Source organism: Lepeophtheirus salmonis, chromosome 12, assembly GCF_016086655.4.
Source record: "Lepeophtheirus salmonis chromosome 12, UVic_Lsal_1.4, whole genome shotgun sequence".
Classification (NCBI taxonomy): domain Eukaryota; kingdom Metazoa; phylum Arthropoda; class Copepoda; order Siphonostomatoida; family Caligidae; genus Lepeophtheirus; species Lepeophtheirus salmonis.
Window position 1 is genome coordinate 4,259,162 of NC_052142.2, and position 23,451 is coordinate 4,282,612.

At 30.5% G+C, this 23,451-nt stretch overlaps 1 protein-coding gene across 2 annotated transcripts in view; it reads left to right on the forward strand.

The window, feature by feature from the left end:
* BicC (protein bicaudal C) overlaps window positions 1-21,761 on the forward strand; it is a 37,989-nt gene extending 16,228 nt beyond the window's left edge. For both annotated transcript variants that reach the window (XM_040722474.2, XM_040722475.2), the window contains exons 11-13: window positions 1,009-1,523; window positions 21,325-21,432; window positions 21,485-21,761. In XM_040722474.2, the coding sequence (XP_040578408.1) occupies window positions 1,009-1,523; window positions 21,325-21,432; window positions 21,485-21,661 (800 nt within the window). In that variant the 3' untranslated portion in view covers window positions 21,662-21,761. The remainder of the gene's footprint in view (window positions 1-1,008; window positions 1,524-21,324; window positions 21,433-21,484) is intronic.
* The last annotated feature ends 1,690 nt before the right edge of the window (window positions 21,762-23,451 follow it).

Sequence of the window (23,451 nt, forward strand, 5' to 3'; positions counted from 1 at the left end):
GAAGTTGTGGAAATAGATAACTGATTTACTTATCATTATCTAATCATATTATTTATGTTGTTTGTGTAGAATTGTGATTCTAAAGAATTTAATTAAGTATTTAATATTTAAAAAATATATTTATATATTCAATGTTTGCTATAAATTTTGTGAAAATTGAGAAAATTGGGCATCATAATTTGATCCTTTTATTTGAAAGGCCTTAGCCTAAACAAAATAAGAGTTGAGCAGATTTTTACTCTCCATTCAAAAGTTAAATTTTGACTACATGAGTTTCAACTGAGGCTGTACGAGCCGCCAAGGCAACTCTTCTTTGTGGATTTTTTTTCGCAATTGGGTTTGAAGTATTGTCGACTGAAAGTGTACGAGCTAGGAAACATTTTAAAATATGTGGTAAATCTAAACAAGATAAGTGTTGGTTTGACACACTTAAGCAAAAAAAGTGTTGTGAAGAAGTATCTATTGAGTTTTTACCAAGGTTTCACTGCAATAAAGTAGAATTTTTACACTGTTTCATAATATTTGATGAAAGATGGCATAATTTTCATTGACTATCTTGAAAAATGAAAAACTATCATACGCTAGTATTATGCAAACTTATTGCAACGTTAAAGCGAAGAAATCAAGCAAAAACGGCAGCATTTTCCAAGAAAAAAGTGTTGTATTAGCGAAACAAGGCATTGGTTCACAAATCCGTGATTGCAATGACTAAAAATTACGAGTTTGTTTGAGTTACTACTTCATGCACTCTATTCACCAGATTTAGATCCTTCTGATTATTTTCTGTTCCTAAGATCGAATATATGGCTGTGTATTTCTATAAAAAGAAATCTGTTAGTTCATTTGGTTGTGCCAAGAAATAATGCCTTCTCACAATATAAAAATCCTATCTGCACTCCCGAAACCCAATTCCATACTTAAAACAATTTAAATTAACTAAATTTTTATCATATAAATATTTTGATTCGACTTTAACTTTTTTATTAAACTATACTTTATATTACTTAGATATGTGCTCTTCTGTGAGTGATTCTCCGCCATTGGATTCATCAAGTCCAAGAGATGATCCTTCTTCAATGGATTTTGCTGGAAGCATCATGAAAAGTATGTCAAAGGTAGATTTTAACCAAAATTGTCATAAAATAAGTGACACCCCTTATTCTACTATGGGTATTGTTGAAAAATGCAATGGTTCCAATCTGATCGAATTTGCTGATGTTATGAACGAACTGGCTAGTACTAATGATAGACGTGCCCCAGGTTGTGAGATTAAGAGTAAACTAAATTCGAAAGTACAAGTAACTGAGAAAGATTGCCTGAGTAAGTGTGGTGTATCTGCATGGCCAACAGGACTAGGATTTACGAGTTTCATGAATGAAACAATGGAAATATTAGATAAGTCTATGGAGTCTTCTCCTACTGTTGTTACAGTTCCCAAAGCTTCTAGTTGTATAATGCTCGACAACTCTGTGGAAATATCATCTAGTTCTTCAAATTTTGATTCAGAGGAATACAAATTTGGAGTAAGTTTTTTATTCCTATTATTTAAATATTGAGTCATTAAATTAGTCAATTTGTTCATATGAGCGTTCGGTTTGAACCGTTCATAGCCAATGAGTATGAGGATATTTTATGTCTTCAAATATAGTTATCAAGCTATATCAATTTTTAAAGTTCCTTAAATTCACAAAAACTTTTGGTCGTTATTTTAATTTTTGTTAACCTTTTTTCATTTTGGTCTAATTTTCTAAAAATGTAATTTTTATGAATAGCAGATACTTATTGATTAACGAGTTGTTACATCAAAAACTAGAAATTTACATAATAAATCTAAAATTCTCCGAAAAGAATGATTATTTTTTAGTTATTTTTGCCTTTCTTTTATATAATACCAACTATAAAATTTATGTAATAATTATGAATACAAAGATCTAGAAGACTTAAAATAAATTATATGAAAAAGAAGGTAATATTATTGTAATTTAGAAAACTGGAACACGATTTGTTGAGCAGAGACTTTGATTCTACTATAAAAGAGTACTTTCAATACAAATATCGGTTTTTCTTAGACTATTTTGGTTTCTGTGTAAAATGGGTTTGTAATGTTTCGGGGTTAATGTCTTTATATAATTTTTCACCTCAATGATCACAAACAAATTAAATACGAAAAATAAAACTAGTGTAAATGATTTAAAATGTTATTAGTTTCTCTATCTTGTTCCGAGCTTAAAATATTTCCTTTTTTAAGGCTGAAAAAAGAAAAATTACTACATTATCCATTGTGAGTTAACTGTCTGAGTAGAGTGGTTTTTTTTTTCTAAAGCTTTTAATTATTCTTTACTTCTTGAGGTGTGATGCTCGCTCATGAAAGACTGGGAGGAACACTATTTTTTTTATTTTTTTTTGCATGGTTATATATAAGGATGTAAATATTGGCTAAATTGAGATGGGGTGTTAATTTTTTATAAAAAATTATATGCTAGAAAGAGCCAAATATAAACGTTCTTTTTTGACGTTCTAGCGTAATAGCGATCGAGAAGCACTATAGTTTTTAGTGATCTTTTTCAATTGATGCATCATCTTTCAGTATTTTCATATTTTTTATGACATCATTCAGGCAGTGGTATTTTTATACATACTTCAATTACGTCAATATTCACATCCCCATTGTTAAGTAAAAAAATGAAGTAGCGTAAAAACTACATATTAATGAATTTTAAAAAGATATGGTTACTTTGAGAGACGGCATATCTATTTTTCTGTAAGAAATACCGTTTATCAAAGTTGCAAACATATATTTTTTTAATGATCTACACTCAAGACAATTTGTACATCTGTGACTATAAACTATAGTGGTCCTTATTCGTGCGTACGTCAAATTTTTTAAAATAAAGTGGAGTCATGAATTACACAAATGATCTTGCCAAGTTATACTATTTATATAAATTCACATTGCATTTTATAAAGTATTCACATCCCTAGTTATAAGTATAATTGTATAAAATATATCCTGCCGGGATGTAAAAATAAAAGAAACTTAAACTGAAAGTGGTAATCCTGACAATAATTTGAAGAATGTTTAAGACGAGAGAAGCATAACTGGTATGACGTTATATTATATCAGTTGCAAGCAGCCGTGAGAGGAAGGAATTAAACACAAATCTTACTCCATGTGTAGCAATGATATTACTCTGATGTAGATCCTCAATTCTAATGAGAGTCCAGGAAGGACTTTCACTTATAACTGCTGGGCTAACCCCTATTGTTATTTTACCTCATTCATGAAAGAAAGCCACAATAATTACTTTATATTAGATGGTCTTTCTATAAGAATAAAATAATAATTAGTTTTAGAAAATAAATTGAAAGCACGTTATTTTTGGGTTTCCTTTATTTTTACAACCAGAAGGTCGTCATACTTCATACAACTCTTGTGATGCATTTGTAGGGGTCATATCAGAAAGAAAATTAAGGGTTTTGAGATTAAAAAAGGAAAAACTGTTTATTTTTGTTCATTCTTAATACTAATATATCGTCGTTGTATTGTCTCGCTCTGAAAAATAAATGCTAACCCACTTATGAATAATTTTTTTTAAATACATAATAATAATAATTTGTTTAAATAATAACCAGTTGTAACTGTTCTCCACCCAAAATCAAAACAGGCAGCTTATGTTAATAAGGGTCTTAATTTAGTATTTAAAGTATCTTTCTTTCTTTCTCCAAACGCTCTACGAAATGCCTATTTTTCTGTATTTTATTACTAGTGAATGAAAATACGAGCAGTTTCAAGCGTGCGAGAATACAATTTGACAGTACATGTAGATTTCAATTGTATCCTCAAGCGCTTAAAAATACACGCTTTGTCTTCTTTAGTTATCAAACAATTCTTAAATAATAATTTTAGGTATGTATCAATCAAGAGTACCTATAATCTGGGATGGCATTTCCCTTTTTACTTCTACAAGTGTAGTACCATTTTTTGTGAGAATAGCAAAAATTAATAATTAAAAGCGATGAATAAGTCAAAAGCTGGCATGGGGGTCGCGTGGTCATAGGGAACTAAAACAAAGAAGATTCATGAAGTTAATAGTATTGAAATAGCCTAAACCAAAACATGAAGGAGAAATACATATTTTAAAAAAACATTTTTATTTATTCCTTTAGACTAAGATTTTTTATTACAATTTAAGGTGATGACTGTACATTATCAAAGAATAAAAAATGAGTAAAAAGTATTAATTTTGATGAAAATTTAGATTTTTAGGGCTAAACAAAGTTATCCACAAATTCGAAAAAATATTTTCCCCGGAAGCCTTGGATGATCATTTTGCAGCTTTTCTTTTTTTGACAAGATTTTTGATTATTTTTTCCGTTTGAAACTTAAATCATTAATGTTTTTTTGGGTCTTATAAAGTTCTTCATGTTTATACTGAAATCTTAATCAATAAATTCTGGCTTTCCGTGACTGTTTTTGAAATAAGTCTTTGATATTTCTAATAATACTAAAATAATTAATATAAAAAGCAATTGAAATTCTCAAATTCAAGAATACTTTATTTACTTAGTGAAAATTGTGAAAAAGCTTTCATTTTTCAATATTATAGATGTATAAAATTTAGATTTTTTGAATTTCTTCTCTTAAAGTTGCTAATATGATATGTTAAACAATGAGTAATCAAAAATTAATTATTACTTTAGCCGTAGTCGTAGATTACTTGTAAAATGATTACTTAAAGTATTAGAACGTATATTTGTGATATTATGTTAAAGAAGTATGGGTAATTAAAAAGGACAATTGAAAAAACGATTAATAATTACAAAAAATATATAATAAAAATTTTAATAGATGTAATAAGTTTAAAATTTCAAAGTGCTTCCTTCATATTTATACGATCATTCCCCCATCTGGGCCAAATGTATAAGGTTGACCTAGAATTTTTTTTGTATTTCTCATCGAAATTACCAGGGAAGGAGGAGGCAAGGAAAATAAATTTGGTCATAGCGGAAATTGAGGCGCTCAGGGGATATCAAAAGGAAAATAATTACAAATTGAAGAAAATAATAAAATACAAAAACAAGGGTAATATGATGAGAGTAAAAGCCGAGCTCGTAAAAAGCAACATCTCAGGTAAAAGCAACTCTAAAAAGATGGAAAATACTCTGAAAGTAGAAAATTATAAACGTTTAAGCTAACTGACGGCTCAAGATTGTCACAAAACTGATGATTCAATTTTTTTAAATTTATGTTAATGCAAAGACTACTATGGAGATACTAAGGTTAACTTCTGAAGTAGTTGGGACACTGTAATTCAAGCTATTTGGGGCAAGTTCTATGGAAGAATAAATACTTTTCTTCGAGGAGCCAAACTAAGATAAATTTTTAGGAAATACTACAACTATAAGTACTATACTATATCATCTTTGAGAAAAACAACAAATATCAAAGGCATATGCAAATAAATTTATTTTAACAAAAATCAAAAAATTTAATCTTTGAATAATTATATTGTTTGAAATTATTAAAGGTCAAAGATGAAAATATAATCAGATATTAATTGTAAGTTCATCTCGGCGTGTTGCTTATATTTAAAATAAATGATTTTATAATCAAATAGCGAATGGAACATGTTGTTTTACCTAAGGTTATAACTTGTAAGTAAGGCTATATTTGTTTCTCTGGCTGACTCTTCAATTAGTTCTATATACCTTATCTTTTTGACTTATATCACGAAGATTTTCACTTTTTCATTGTCTTCAATGAAAATGGGTATAATTATGTCCATCTAAATACAATTGTAAAATTTTCCAACTTTGCTTGTAACTTAAGACATGTTATATGAATTTAACACTTAAATAAACAATAAACGAAGCTCTTAACTTGTCACGCAATGCTTCCCATCTGAGAAAAAAAGTTTACCTCGTTCAGTTTTGAGACCCCTTTCACAGTCTGAAGGAAATAACTCATCATTCCCTATAGGTTTTATTGTAGAAGTTTCTCCACCATCATTTGAATATAATTGAATCTATTTAGAAAAGGATGTTCACTACTCAGGAATTAAATAATGACAACTGCAAAGGAAAATTATTCCTTATACTACCGATTAAAAATTAAAAGCCATTTAAAAATCACACGGGATTAATATCATTGTTTATATGACATATCCTAGTTCAACTTTCTCTCATGAGTACTCTATGCTCAAAGTCAAAAAGCTTCAAACCCGTTTCGTAGCTCATCAATTATTTCCAACCGTTTGACCATTTTTCCCTTAATAGTACATAGGAAATTGTTCACAGCTTAACGAGACCTAACAAGATTTCAATAAACCAACATTTATAATACTAATAAGATATAGTTGAATGTAAGAAAAATCGACAAGCTGTTGGTGGAAAGTTCTCTGGAAGAATAATGACTCTACTTGGGGGAGCCAGACTAAGATATATTTTGTGGGAATATATAAACCAATTAATTGCAGTGAAATGTTAAAGAGTACCAATCTTCTTATAAACATCCCTTAAGTCCCTTGAGAAATCAAGACTATATCGAATTTTATAAGAGTTTGATTCTGACTTAGCTGCGATCCTTAAGGGTGCCTGCGATGAAGTTTGTGTTCTGGATTTCATTAGTTCAGGAACATTGGTGCTGTTCCTTAAAGAAGGAAAATATGCTTTAGATATGAATAACTACAGGTCAATTACTCAACTTAACTCTTCATATAAAATAATGACGTGCATACTAAATATGAGATTGGCGAAATTACTCCCAAGCATTACTCTGAAACAAACAGGAAGGATTAATAAAAACGAGGCTAGTAGATGAGATTCCTTGCATAATCCCAGATTCCATCATTAAATTAAAATAATGGGAAAAAAGGCTTTGCTGTATCTTTGATGGATTTTGAGAAAGTGTTTGACTCTGTTTCTCATAGTTGTATACATTATCAACTAATCGGAGATGAATTTCCTCCCCGGTTCGTCCAGATGATTGCTACTGTCCTTCATCGAGCTCCCAGCAAAATAGAGATAGGCTACTACTACTAGTTACAAAATATAAGAGGCTATAGACAAGGAGATAGCTTATATTTTTCCTTATTTTTACTGATAGCTATTGGCCTACACAAGGAATTCATGAGTAAGGACCTGATTATAGGTCTCTGATATTTTAACAGAACTTACAAATACTTATAGTACGCAGACGACCTCATAATTATCTTTGAGGGTACTTCAGTGAGCTTAATACAGTCTCTAACTAAAACTTTTGCAACAATAAATGAGTTAAAAAATGAATCAGGCCTAAGAGTGAATTGCGGCAAAACGGAGGTTACGTCTGATGATCGTTTATGACATGGTTTAAAATTCAAGCAAGGTTCCACTGCCAAAATTGGTAAAATATCAAATTTCGAATTCTTATAACTCATATGTCTTCTGCACCAAAATTTTATGTAAAATTCAGATCTGAAGTCAGAAATGCAACATAGGAAATGTTTTTTTTTCATATATATACTCATTTTTGGAAAGGTATGTCTAATCAGACGGAAATTGACATATCTCTTCAGCCTTTTCAAGTTGTACAAATCAAGTGGTTTGGTCGTGTGATCGTGCAATTTCACGCGTTCCGAAACATGGATATTGAGCTGAAAAATTGAGTTTCTGTTGATTGGTAATTATATTTTAAGAATTATTAAGTGCTTTGACTCAAATTTGGGTATCATTTTCTAAAGAATTATATCATGGTCATAATCTGTTAACTTTTCACAAATAGTGTTCATTTGTTATTTTTGTCATGGCCTCTCAAAATGCAAAATTTTTCATTAATTTTTTAATGGGAAAATAAAATTTAAAAAATCTGAAATATGATTACTGATAAGAAAAAATTTAACAAATCTGGCTAAAGGATACTATTTTATGTAAAAATATCTAGAAGCCTCTTCCAACTGTTTTCCGATATAAAAAAAAGATGCACGTAACTAATAATAAGTCCAAGTTATATAATTGTACATATAGATTATAAATCACAAAATTTACCTTACTAATGTATTTTATATCATTGTGATTGTTTACTTTTGTTTTTAAAACATCAAGGAAACTGAAGCACTACTATCAATGAAATAGTTTTCTTAGAATAAAATAAGAAGTTGAGTTGACTTAAGAAGAAAAGGCCTTCGCAATTTCAATGGAGGATTACAACTCCTTCCGTTCCTTATATGTACTTTCAGTCGATTTTTTTTTTTTTTTTTGTATTGTACTCAATTTTTTATAGAAATATACGATTTTATATATATGGATGGGAAGGGGGATCTACACAATGAACGATCCTTCCATTAAGAAGATAAAAGTCCAATGAGTGAGGCACAGTGACGAGATCTCTTAATCAGAACATGATGAGATGATCAGGTGGCGTGTGGCAAGGATATCTAAATAGAAAAATATGATATTTTTGGAAAAATGGATGGATTCAGTTATCATTAATTACAATCCAGGCGGAGAGGGAACTTTTTTTTTTTTTCATGCATTTGATCTAATAAGATTAATTATATTCAGTATTGCACTAAGTGGCTAAATAATGTGCCCGATAATTTTTCCCCAGGACATTTTGCCTCAAGGATATTTATTCTTAATATATAATAAATTAGCTTTATACGTGGTTAGTTTATTTTTGGTTTACATTAAAATATGTAATATATATTTTTCTATATAATGCACTAAATGTTTGTTTTCTGTTGGAATCATGGAATCATTCTCTTACCTCATATTATGCTTGTCCGTCTATCCTAGAGTTTTTTCTAGTTGAATAATCCATCGTATCAAATGATAATTACTGACTGAGAACTGATGAACAATTTGTCGTTTCGAATCGTGTTCTTGTTAATTTATTTAGTTCTTCTTATCATAAAAACTTTATTCTCTATTTTGTCTCTGATTCGAATTCATCAAAGAGTAAAATTTTGTTAGTTTATGCCTTGGAATTTTCTTACACACTTTCACTAGCTACATCTTTTTGCGGTTTTTTTCGTTTGTCATGTACTCATTTTTGTTTATACAGGATAGTTCAGATCTGTGTTGATTAGGTTTGTTTTTTGAGCCATTTCATTTTTGAGTTATTTGTTGAATATAGGACGCTGATTATTTTGTAATACTATACACACGGCATTTTTTGATTTATTATCGTATTTTTGAAAACTAATAATAAAATGTTACTTGCATTGTTGTAAGAATACTTAAATTTATACAAATAATTTGATTTATAATTAACATCCAAAAATTTGAAAGCACAACCACTCTCGACAAAGTGAATTTTATTTTCAATTTTAAATATGTATAGATTATTGCATTATCATTTATCACATCTGTAACAATTGATCAATAAATAATAATTAGAGTTATATAGAAATTAGAATTTGTATATTACAAGTCTCCTGAATATTGAAATAAGGAATAAAATTAACTATTTTAATCCACTTCTTTACTATAAGGCATTGATTTCTTGATAGTATGATTGTGTCATTATTCCATAAATTTGCGTGATATCTTAAACCTCGACAATAATATTATAATAAACATTTAACTATATATTTGTTCAACTAGTTACTCATTCCATGTAACTTAATTTTAAAACAACATTCATTATCCAATTCATGCATTGGCTCCCTCGCAATCTTAAACTAGAATAAGTGACGAATTTGTACAATTATACAGCTGTAATATTCGTCTTAGTTGTACTTATATATTAATATCACGTAGTATCACGTTTTACTCTAGTCTTCATTTTGTAGTAATATTTGATCTCTCCAAAAATTGACACATCGCATAATTACGACTCAAAATCAAAGTAGATATTTGTTTGAGAGTTTTCGAAAGTAAATGGTTAGAAAAAATATTTAATTACTTATTTACAGTAATGAATATACCTTCATAAAATATTGTATCAACTTCTGTAAGTGTCTTTTCGAGATTAATACAGAGTTTGTTTTATTTAAATAAATTAATACGAAATATTATTTTTCGACTCTTTATCATACAGGGGTTGGAAGCAAAATGAGACTTTTAATAAATGCTAATTAAATAATTAAAATGAAGTTGTGATTTTTTCCTGCATATTTCAAATCTTCTGTCCTTCTTGCATAAGTTAACAATAATAAACATTTCTCAAATCTTTCATCATGAGTGAGCAAGAAGCAAAAAGGAAAAGGATCTCAGACCTTCTGGATACCAAAATTGAGATGGTAGAGATAATGGACAGTGCTTCATGAGCCTCATCTTCAAGGTGGCCAAGATGAAAAAGGATAGAAAATACCTCTCAAAGAAAGAAGGAAGTGGGGGACACGACTTGAAAAGGGATTCTGAGTTTCTGGGGAACCTGAAGATCAACGAGGATTCAACAACATCCATGAATCGCATCTAACGAATTTGACGTGGACGAGGGGACAATCAGGAGGGATGTGAAGAAGGACTTGGGGTTGTCCTCTTACACGAGGATCCCAGGCCACCTGTTGACGGACACTCTGAAGGAAAGGAGACTGCAGAGGTGTAAGAAAGTCCTTGTGTGGATCAAGGCAAATTGATTCACGGTAAAAAAAAAATCTGAGACAAGATTTTCACTGCAGATCAAGGCAAAATGATCCATAGTATAAAAACGATGGTCCTGGGAGTAGTGGCGTCCGGCGGCAAGAAGATGTCCTTCTTTTTTAAGGCTTGGAAGAAAGTCGGCCGGGGGGTCCTCCTACAAGGTGCTGAGGTTCCACATACTGCCATGGATCAAGGCCACATACCCAGAGGGCAACTGTGTGTGAATCCAATATGGTGCACACATCGGCCAAATGCCAGAATTTCTTAGCCGATAACATGGTTGATTTTTGGCCCAAGGAAATTTGGCCATCATATTCGCCAGATTTGAACCTGTTCTACTTAGCTGTGTTAGGCACTGTGGAGAGGCAGACTAATCGGACATCTCATCCGAACGTGGACTCCCTGAAGGCCACCATTATAAAGGAGTGAAACAACTTGTTTGCCAATTTATCAACTACTGTAAAGTTTTCTGCTGCCGTGTGGAGGCTGTGATTGCTGCTGAGGGCGGTCATATTGAGTAAACACGTTCATAAAAGTCGTGTTTCAAAGTTTGGTTTAAAAAAATTTCAAAATTATTGACGTCATTTAGTACATGTCTTTCTTCCGAAGCATGTATATGCAAGAACTTCACAAAAAAAAAAAAAACATAAGATTGTTTTTCCTATAATTGAGATTATGTTACTTAACTTTTTTTTTGCATAATGTTCTACTACTTCTATTATATACAGGGTAGGGGAGCAAAACGTGAAATGTTAGTTTAGATTTATTTTGTCATTACTATGAAAAGGTTTAGTGATCATTTTGTTATTCTGTTTCCACCATCCTTTTACATTAACAGACTATACTAATCATTTTTTCATTTCATCATCATGAACGAGCAACAAGCCAAAAGGCAGTGCATGTCGGATCTCTTAGATGCTGTAGTTGATGTGTTTAAGATTACATACATTCTTAAGTGTTTTAGGAGTCTGGTTTTTAAGTTTGCCAAAATAAAGATAAGATTGAGAACTGCTCTCTAGGATGTGAGGAAGTGGAGGGCATAATTTAAAGATAGATGTGATGTTCTTATTAGAAGAATATAAAGGAAGATCTCTAAGTCAATTAATCGCCCCGCAAACGACTTGTATGTGGCTCTTAGGAATATCAGGAGGGTTTTAAAGCACAACTTGGACCCCACACCACCTTCTGGCAGAGGGCATGAAATCTTTGCATGGATCAAGGCTAATGAGTTAATTGTTAAAAAAAAATTTGGACACAAACAATTTCAGTTTATCAATTCTATAACTGCCGGAACGGCCCCTGGCTTGCGGAAACATAAGAAGAGTTCTAAAGGATTCACCAGACCAAATATCCGGCCCAAACAATGGTGCTTGGCGTTGTGGTCTTTGATGGTAAGAATGTTGCTGTTCTTTTTTAAGGCTGGACAGAAAATCTGCCAGGAGGACTACTATAAGGTGTTAACGTACACCATCTTGCCATGGCTGAAGACCAACTACTCTCATCGTAACTACTTGTGGACTCAGGGCGACACCCCCTCTCACACGCCAGCCAAGTGTTTTAAGTTCTGCGCATATAACATAGCTCGATTTTGTTCCAAATAGATATGGCCCATTTCTTCACCAGATTTGAACCCACTGGACTTTTTATATGGGGAACTTTCGAGAGGAGAACCAATTGGACCTCAAAACAAAATTTAGACTCACTGAATTGCTCCATAGTGGTTGCATGGAACAACTTGTCTGATGTATTTTTCATCAACTCCCGCATGGCCTCTAGGCGATGTGTAAAGGCTGTGATTGATAATGAAGGTGGCCATATTGAGTGAAGTTTTTTTTTTTTTTTGCAAAAACCTTGTCTACATGTTTTCTTAACACTATTTTTTCCCCTATTATTGAAGATATAAAATTATAGATGGATTTCTAAATCCATCTCTCGGTCCACATATTGCTGCGCTACCTTTTAAATATTTTAATTATCCTTCTGTAGTGTGCGCAAAATTGGGTTTAATTATCATCAAATATTTTATTAAAAAATAATGTAGTTATAATAATTATTATAATGGGATGTGGCATTATTATAAATGCGAGGAATAACAACCATTCTTGTATTAACAAGTTTAATAAAATATGGTTGTGGCTTGCACAAAGAGTACCTGGTATCTTGTCCAGAATTTGTATTCAAGTTGTTCAAAGATATTTCATATGGCTAATGGCTTTTGCTTCTCCGTATTTGTTATTGCCGTTTCTTCCAGGATCGTATTCATTTGACTAAAAGTAATCTGTATTCTGAACTGCAAAGATCACATGTATATCGTCGTTTCGGCCTCCTCTCCAACAAGATTACGATATATTTTGTTTATTTTTACCTTTAGATAAATTTTTAATAAGAATAGAATTCCTATATTAAATCAAAGGGATGTGACTTAACATTTGTAAGTACTCTAACAGAATTTAAGATGTTTACTTTTAAAAAATATAAAATTTTATGTATATAAATCTGTAATTATATTACTTATCTCTCTAATAATGTCAATTAATTGAACTCAATGAGTACTTAAATTTAGTAATTGAGTTAACAGTTATGAATGTTGCCTTTGAAGAATTTGTGGGTTCAGAGTATGAATTATCCCTCCCCCCTATATATTATAGATGGACATGAATAGAGTATATTTCATGTAACATTAATTGAGTTTTAAAATAAAAATTTACTGACTTGCTAAAGTCTCATTATTACTTAAACATACTTTATTCGGTAAATTATAGATGCTCATAATTCGTGATATATATCAATTCAAGCAGTCATTTTAGTCTTTTCCGAGACCAATCCGACACTACTAAATATACAAATAAATTACAAAGATTAAAAAAATCAACAGATTTAACGTTTTAGGAGCATATTTAAGGGTATTGCACATAAAATAAATATTCAAAGGAATAACACCTTGGGTCGTAAAATATCTTAGTTCCCTAACGGAGGATTAAAGAGTGTAGAAACTTCAATGAAACATATTTAATTCAAAAAAAATATATTTCCCAAGTAATATTCTTTGGATTTTTTGGGTTTTGAAAAAAAAAAATTTTTAAATCTTTAATTACATGGCCAAAATTTGTTTCCGAGGTTTATGATTATATACATTAAAGTAAGAAGTGAGGCAACAGCAAAATTAAATCGAAGCAATCAAAAAGAATAAAAAAAATTGAATAGGGAATAAATAGAAATAAATAATTGATGTTCCAAGGGCAGAATATTTTTATGGTTCTTAATTGTTATTAGAACAGTAATAAGATATTAATAAAATTTAAAAAAATAACAATTATACATTTAGTTAAAATCTGTAATTAATTTATTTGTGGGAGATTCTGTGTCTTGACAATGCTAACATTTTAATGTGGTGATAGACAATTTAGTAACCCAGACTCGCTAAGTTTTGAAATTACAATGATATTCATATTTTTCAATGACAGTGTATTTACTAGTATTAACCAACTTGTGAGTAAGACTTGAAGTGTCTAGGATGTATAGTCCGTATAGAGCATAAAATACGAATTTAGTCTCACAAATAGAATTAATATATCAGTGTAATAGAAATGATAATTTTTTTGTGAAGGACTCGTAAGAACTCGAATTAATAAAATATTAGTTATAGTAGGAAACGAAGTGGACATGAGGAATCACTCAGAGTTTAATTAAGGAACTGAGGATGGACTCCGAATCATGTTATTGATAGAAGTAATTGTCACAGACCTTGACGCTAAAAGTCATGTGTACAATGAATGTGCCTTCCATGATTGGAGATGAGATCCACCGAGTGAGGCATGTGATCCTCTCATAAAAAGAAGATATCCTTGAACATCAATTTTGAGGCTAGAGGTGTGTGGGTAGGATATCCAAATGAAAATACATCCATTCAAAGGAATAATGTGGGATGCAGGTCCATATACCAATAGATTCATCATATTAATCAATAAATTAGAGGACTAAACTGCCAAGATATTAATTTACACCACACAGACTGACCATTTCCAAATAAAATACTGAATACACGCTTCTAGTTTTTATTTGCATCTCTTATGTTGTTACCTTTGTTAGCCTTCCCTTCCTTGTATTCATTGCAAAGACATGTTACTATACCAGTGTGACCTGCATAGATGGAATGATCCCCATTTTGTTAATATTAATATTGTAACTTGAGGTTATACCGTTACGAGTCTTATAAATTGAAAAGACAACATCTTTTAAGTTAGCTCCTTTGGTTTTGAACGTTATCCAAAATATAGCTGTTAAGGTGCTAAGTGAAAATCTATAACTTTCTTTGGAAACAACCAAAATTTTATATTTCATAAACTCGTTATTAGTCGAGAAAATTTTTATAGTTGATAAACTCGTTATTAGTTTCATGAAGGTTGTTATTAACAAATATTCAAATAGAAAATAACATTCATGGCAGTGGTATTTGAATGATTTTTAACTAATGACAAATTTAGATACAAATACTGTATTTTTTTTAAAAAGCTTCTTAGCACAAAAAAAGTAAAAATATGACTAAAATTACTTTAATTCGAAAATAGAAATAACTTCAAAAGATAGGCATTTTCCACATCTTTAAGGTACGCTAGGTATTTTTCCCGAAAACTCAAAACAAACAAAATTCAATATTCATACTCTTCACACCCAAAAATATGGCAAAAAGTACGGAAACCATTTGATATTATTTTTTTTAAAGGTCTACTGTCCATACATATATATATATACGAGTAAAATTTTGAAACTGTCATTAAACATTTTATTTCTAAGAGATATGCATATTAGAACCGTCAAAACCTAAAAAGTATCACTTTCAAAATGACTATGTTTTATGATTAAAAATATATATTTCTTTGTAGGAGTAGAAATGCTTGGATTAATCAAAGTGACTTGAAAATAATAAAAATTTCTATAACCTTAATCTCCTTTTGAACTTTTTTTTTTTGTATCATTAATATTAAACCTAGTTTTCTCTTTCATTCTAATAAAATAAAGTGTATTAGGACATATGGTGAATAAAGTATTTAACATACCAAGAGCAACTCTGATAAGATATTCGTAGAACAACAGCACAGCTCTTTTGTTAGTAAATCACTTATACTCATCAGGAAAAAATGGAAATGAGTGATTGCATACTCGACTTATTTAAAATGTTCGAATAGCTTAACCTAGTTGGAACGCGTAAACCAGCATATCAATATACAATAAACCTAAAAAAATACATTCCTAAGAAATATCTTGATGATAAAACTGGCTAGAAAGCATTTATTTCATATTTGAATACAACGGAAATGCTTAGTTAACTTACTATTACTATTTATTTTATAAATTTACTAGGAGTCTATTGCTACAGGTAAAGTGATAATCATTAGTTTTTGATTTCTCACCCTATTGCATATCATATTTTCGACTTTAAGGGATGAAATTGAAGAGTTGCCAATCTTACCATATATATAGAATAGAAATATGAAATATTGAGGAGAAGCAAGTCACATTCTATCCATCAAAATCAGAGTATCATAGGCAGATGATTTAAAAAAATAAACTTTAATCAATACTACCATGTGCCTCTCCTGCCTTTCTTCTCCCATACCTTGTTATGGTGTAAAACCATTTGGTAATTTTATTGACAAGACATAAAATTTAGATTTAGATAACTATCTACAATATTTATTCGTAGCATAAATTTCGTGGTACTACTGATCCTGAAGTTACGTGCAAACCCTGAGGGATTGTCGCTGGCTTTGATGCACATTACAATTTTTTTACGAAGTTTTTCTATTTCTGTATTTTGGAACTCACGAAAGACCTACGGCTAATTTTTGTTTCAATGGAAACCTAAAAGGAAACCGGTTTTTGTAATTTGACCTTTTTATGAAACGCGCGAAATTTAAATGTGATTATCGGTATAAAATGTCAAGGACTTAGGACACTTAAGGTACTAAGGACATTTTCTTCTTATTCTACCTCTTGAGAACTTCCTGCAGTGCTTGTTGCTATGATTTTGAAGAAAAGCTCCCTCCAATTATTTTTAGTGCATCATTTCTAGGAATTATTAGTCTAAAACATACCAAAGAATGTATTCCTTTACATAATTATTTATTTTTCTTATTGCAGATAAGCTAATTATTCTGAATAATTGGTTTTATAGTTATTGATTATATAATTATATAGAAAAATACTGTTTAGATTCATGTGATGGGTGAATATAGAGATGTCCATTTTCCTCTATCTTCATGGGGTCTGTTTTACACTACTCCTCCATTTATCAATATTTTGTAGATAAAATAAATTTACTATTACTTATCACTCTGGTGATGGTTTTAATCAGTTCATAATAATCCACTAACTGTGTGAATCCTTCATACTACATATCTTTGCTGATTGTTAGATCTGGTAAGGATTACACGATTGGGCAGTAAGAAAAGATTATGCACACAGCTGTACATAAGTCATCAGGCCAAATTATACCTCTCACTAATAACTCAGTTCAAGGAAGAACAGATTAAATCGCTGAAAACATTGAGGATAAATTGTGTAGCATGCTTGCTGCAACATTATTTAGGTTGCTGTTAGAGGAGTTTTTTTTACTATGAAATGTTTATCTGCTTCTCGTTCATGTTTGTTTTTGTCAAATATAAAAAGTTAATTAAAGAAATGATATTAGTAAGAAATTTTATACTATGTAGTAAAGGTATTTGTTTTCATTGATAATTTTTTACTAAAGAAAAACAACCCATTTGCTATCATTCTTGCGCTGCAATATTTGGGGCGCCGTCCATTATAGGACGTCATTGTTCCTTCATGCGTTTATCTGTAAATCCGTACCTGATGTACTTGCAATGCATTGTGCAATCCACATGTAGCATTTGGTAGTATATAGATCTTAGTGGTCGACTCCACAAATCAATTAATACTGTTATCTCAGTAGTAAATAAGATCCAGGCACATTTGCTCAATTCCAGACTGTTTGGATAGCTTGGCATTGATGATAATTAACAGTTATAACGTTTATTCATACACACAGAACTTACATGGCTATCATTGGGTAACTTTCGGATTTTTTAAATTCTAAAACTGGGTTTTGTGATGATCTAAAAAACATTGAGGATGACATATATTCTGGAAATTCAAAGAAATTAATTTGCAGTTGTGAGGAAATTATACCAATCATTTCTAAGTTAGATCTTTTATCTCCACCTTCCCATTTAACTGTAAGTTATTAAAACGAAATTTAGCACGCCATAATCTTAACCAGTTTCAAAGCTGCTGTGAATTGGATGAAGAAAATAACATTATATTATCAGCTTCAAGTGTATTGTGCTCTCCTGGAAGATTAGCAAAGATACATGTATGAACGAAATAAGGATTTTTATAGCTAACTTGTATTGTAAGTATTCTTAGAAGTCAGTAGTGAGGAAACGAGAAGGGTAGAGTAAGAATTATTTTGATCAAGAGCGATTGGTACATTCTTTAAGTTTTTTTACAAGTCATACTTTCTCTTTTTATCTTGAAATTTAAAATAAAAAGACAATACATGGTTGAAATTCAGTTATTGTAACCTTTTAATAATAAGGCAATAACTTCAGATAGCGAAGAATATACTATTGGATTAGGAGGAGGATGATCTCTACTTTTTCGAGATATTTGGACAGTTACTGCTTAGGGGGGTAAATGAAAGGTAACATTATGTGGAGGTTATCTGGGGACTGGGGGATGAGGCCGCAGGATACCGGATCTAATTATGAAAAGTACTGCAACTTTTTCTTGCATTTACCATTAACTGTTGCAGGTTAATTACAGGATGAATGTAATTGGTATCAGGAAGAGGAACTTTGCCATTAAATTCATTAACTCCTGTTAAAGAAAATAAATATAAACATACATAAAAGGAAATATACAATACAAACTACAGAGATACTCTAATCCTACTTGGAAACTTATTTGAGCAATAATGACCGATTAGGTCGATATCCCTCTCGTCCTACTCTAATAATATATTCTTCGTTTTAAAGTTATTAAAATGCTGCAATAATTGATATTTGACGATACGTTGTCGTTGTCTCCAATTTTGAGGAAGAGAAAGTATGTATGTGGTTAAATTATACAATGTACTCAAGAACTTCATTGAGCCATGTCCGAAGTTCATGATATACCAAGATTTTTGGCTACAAAAAAAGCGTCTGACCTCTATCCAGTATTATGAAATTTTTTTTTGCATTTCCATCATATTTGGTAGCATTGCCAAATACACCGATCGTCATATTTTCATTTTGGAAGAAAAAGTTATTTTTTTATGAGGGGAGTGCTATAAGTTTAAATTAATACCAAGGGACACCAGCCTAAAAAAAAATTCCCAGAACCCTGGTTTATACCATGATTATTAACAATCATAAGGTAGAAAAATAAATAACTTTATTTACTACAGAAAAATAATGCTTTGCTTACCATGTGGTTCTACTTCAGGGGATAAACAAATTCACATGTTTTTTCTAGAACAGGAATGATGCAATTTTACAAAAGAAATCAATAGAATTTCTACAAAGTTAAAACTATATATAAATTTGTGTCTGAGCTCTCTTAATCATTAAGATAGGATGCCTTAGCGTCAATGATGGTATCCAGGCATCAGGGCTGTAGGGGGCTAAAATTATCAATAAAAAAAAGTGTTAAAAAAAATTAAAAAAGCAGTTATTGCTTGTGTCAAAAATGGTTTCTCAATCCTCACACGGCTCTTTCCACATGAATTTTTGATAGCTTTCTTGACAGTCTGGTGTGAAACCTCTAGATCTCTTGGATGACCCCTAATGGATTGGAGGGTATTGGCTGGGGTTGTTTTCTTTTACTCCTCCGGATCCATTTTGGCCTTTTTTGACAGAGCCGTTATTCTTCTCGAACGTTTAATTGTTTATGCTTATATATCGATCACTCAGACTTAATTAGTTATTAAATTAGTAAGTGTTCAAATTACCATCCGATACTTTAAAACGAGCTCCAATTGAATTGCTGCATAACTCTCCCTAGATGATTATTTCTATATATTATGCAAGAAGATAAAAAACAGATTTGCTTATCTAGAATGTTGAGACGAAATAAAACGTAATTGGTAAAAATTAAAGAATAAAACACAAACTAGAACGACCTAGCTTAAAGGAGAACACTTTCTCATAAATTCAATGTTTGTAAGTTCGCCCCTCGGTCATTCCTGTAGAAGAAAATATTGGGATGAGTTTATAGCTTCCTGAAAAAACTTGTTCATTTTACCCTGTTCTCTCTTAGAGATATTTTAATATATACATTTTTTGTTTCATTTCATTGTTTAAAGTAAAAAATTGATATACATTATAAAATACACACGTTAAATGGGTCAATATGAAGTCATACGACCTCTTCCAGACACTTCATTATAACTGAATAATACAAGAGAATGGATGTTGTATATGTAAATATAATAATAAAAAATTTAGGTTGTATCAGATAAATAAAATATACATCAGCTACAATCATAAAATTTTAATAAATTAAAAATAACACAACATTTAAATAAATGTAAGATACAAGTTTTAAATTTAAATCTGGCTTTCATTTGCTTAGATAGATCGTATTTCATTAAAGACGGAAATACTAATGTATTCTTTAAGAATTAGAACAAAAAAGATCCGAGATCTTTTATTCTCGACCAAAGATGGTAGATTTATATTAAAAGAAAACCAAACAAAGCTTATCTTTATACGAGAGTAAAGGGGATTCAATCATTAGACTTTCATGTTTTTCAAATTGGTATTTTTTAAAATAAAACATTAATTATTTTTCTATAATATAAGCTATGCTATTCCTTACCACGAGTAAGTTATAAAAGTATATTGAAGATTATATTTTTCATAATTTTTTAGCCTAATAAATGAAATATATTTAGTTCACAACTAGGTATAGAATCAATAAATATACTTTTTTTAATCACCAACACTTTAAATATGTTTATTAATCGTACTTTGAATTTTTTTTAAATCTGATGAATCAAAGAAAATATGAGATCAGATTTGGATTATGCGCTCAAAGATGATATGTGGTCTGAAATCTTGTGGTGCAAATTTTAATAGAGTAATTTTCCCCCTGAGTAATTTAAAAAAAAAATAATAACTTGACTATAAAGGTTGTGTAATACAATATGACACGTTAGGAAAATATAACGTATCAGTTAGTGCTGAAAAGTGCCTAGTCGTCTTTCTTAGATAAAGGCACCTTTAGTTGGGTTACAACATCCATAATGCATTTATAAGCTATTTATTTATAAGAACTTTGCTTATTCTAGCATTTAAAGAGGTTATGCGATTTAAAATGTTTTGTGTTCGATGGAGAGAAAATGCCACGTTAATGATTTTTATGCTTCTAAAATTTAGTTAATCAATATATTTTTACTCCTACAAACAAGAAATATTTTTAATTACAGAACTTGTTCATTTTGAATTTGATAATTATCGAGGATTTGTAGGTTTTAATATGCAAAATTCATGGAAAAAAATTATATTGGTGCTTTCCAAAATTTTACATGTATATATGTTTATACTAGATATGCTCAAAAAACGATATCACAATGTTTCTGTACTTTTTCTATGCTTTTGGGCGTCAAGAGTATGAATATTGGTTCGAATTTCGTGTTCATCAGTATTATTCATACTTTCTAAAAATATTTTCTTTCTAATTTCTATTAAACCTATTTTTTCAAACTTTCAGTGCCAAGGATCGTCTTGGGATAAAATCCAATTTAGTGACGGATCGCTTGAACTTAGTACTGATCAAATTTTATCTGCTGACAATTTAGCATCGGTTCTGACGAGTGAAGTAATATTTTTAAATGAGTAAGCTTCCTAGTTTAATTTACTATTTCTTCAAGGGTTTGAACAAATACGTCGATTTGTTTCTACGTCATGAAATTGATCTTCAAACCTTCACAACTTTAACTGAAAATGATCTCAAAGAAATTGGAGTATGTACTTTCGGAGCTAGAAAAAAAATTCTCCTTGTATCTATGAAACTAAAAAAAAATTTGAGTGGAGAAAATTGGTTATAATTTTTGTAGTTATTTTCATGTCATAGTTTTTATATTTAAAGTTTACCATCTTTGTTTATTCTATACACTTATGTCTAAAATAATATTTACTAATATTTGATTATTTTTCTTATTTACTTCATCTTTGGTTTTCTTAAGCTCTAAACTAGTTACTATTTAAACATATAAACTTAATGTTTTGTAAGTTTGTATAGTCATAAATGCATCATAAAAACAAGCAGAAATTATTTTCGTAAAAGTAAATGAAGGTGCTTAAGTGATCGATTAAATTCTGCTTCCAAATTTTTGGATTCAATTATTAGAATTACTGCCATTAAATTTAATCTTAATTTTTTCTATCTCATATTGCTTTCAATTCATTAGTTGACAGAACATATGGTAAATGCTTTGTTACAAAGATGAGTAGCCAATAATTAAGTATGTTCAATTAAAAAAAAAGAGACTTGAAGGTATTAATTAACTTTATTCGATGTTGGCTTTTCTCCTAATTTCAGTTACAATATTTTCTTACTCTTCAGCGACGGAGTAATTTGATTTTTTTTTTTTTACTCTACTTTATTTTTTATATCCCTATAATTATATAGTATAGCTTGTTATTGTGGGTTGTGCTTTGTTAATGTCGCCCCTTATTTTTCTAATCAATGCATAAGAATAAGATAAAATAATATAAAAACGTAATAATATAGTTTTTATTAGGCGAATGAACAAACTTCAAATAGGCTGTGAGACTGTCTGTAGCTTTGGCACACCCTAAATGAATAAAATTATTTCCCTTGCTCCCCAAATGCTATATTGATTTTATTTACAAATAATGAATTTATAGGTATGTGAATAATTTATAAAGCATTTTCGATTTGAGGGTAATAACTATTAAATTTAGCTGTAATTTCTTCTTTGAGTGATCCGAATATCTCATATATTTACCAAACTGCAACAGAGTTATTTGATATTTTTTAAATTGATTTTCTTCCCCAAATTTATTTATATTTTAGTCTACACTTGCTGTTGTAGTTGGCATAGTCTATATACTTGACCTGTGATATAATGAAGAGGGATGGTGCACGGAAATTTCAATCATATTGACGCTGGAGCATCAAATTTTTCTGAGAAAATGCTAAATATTGGGTATCCCGTGGATTGGCATAGCCTGTTATTGCAAAAATACACTTTGAAGCTCGAGAGGATTCCATTTTTGCCAAACTGATCCAAATTAGTGCCCTTCACTTCAATGAAATTATCTGTACTGACGCAACAGTGACGTCACTACGTCAGCCAACGCCAATCAGACTGCCTCAGAAGATCCTTGTTGCCTCACCTTTATATATAGTCACCTTGATCTAACCTCTCTTTAACCTTTTTAGAGTTTTGAGGGTCTATGACTGGTTTTTTTTTCGGTGAATGACTGGTACTTCTTACATAGTAAGAGTTCGGATCCTTGATGGACTACAGTCATTCTTGTGACTAACTGGTCCTGTCCCCTTTATGCAGACCAAGAGATGTTGGGGATCATTCGAAGTTCGGCAAAGACTTGACTTTTCCCGGAGCAGGATCCCTTTCCCACTTCGGGTGACATTTGGAGGACGCAAAATCTGTCTCTAATACTTATAACTTTTGAAATAATGCTTCTATCCATGAAGGGGGTGATTTTGATAATTTTGTTGTAGGTATGCTACATTTTATCCTTTGTCAACATATTTTATATAGTGTTTTAACAGTCGTGTAATACTCTAGCCCGTATTTATAACTGTAGGAGCTTGAATACAGTTCTAGGTTTTTGCTGCATTTGTTTA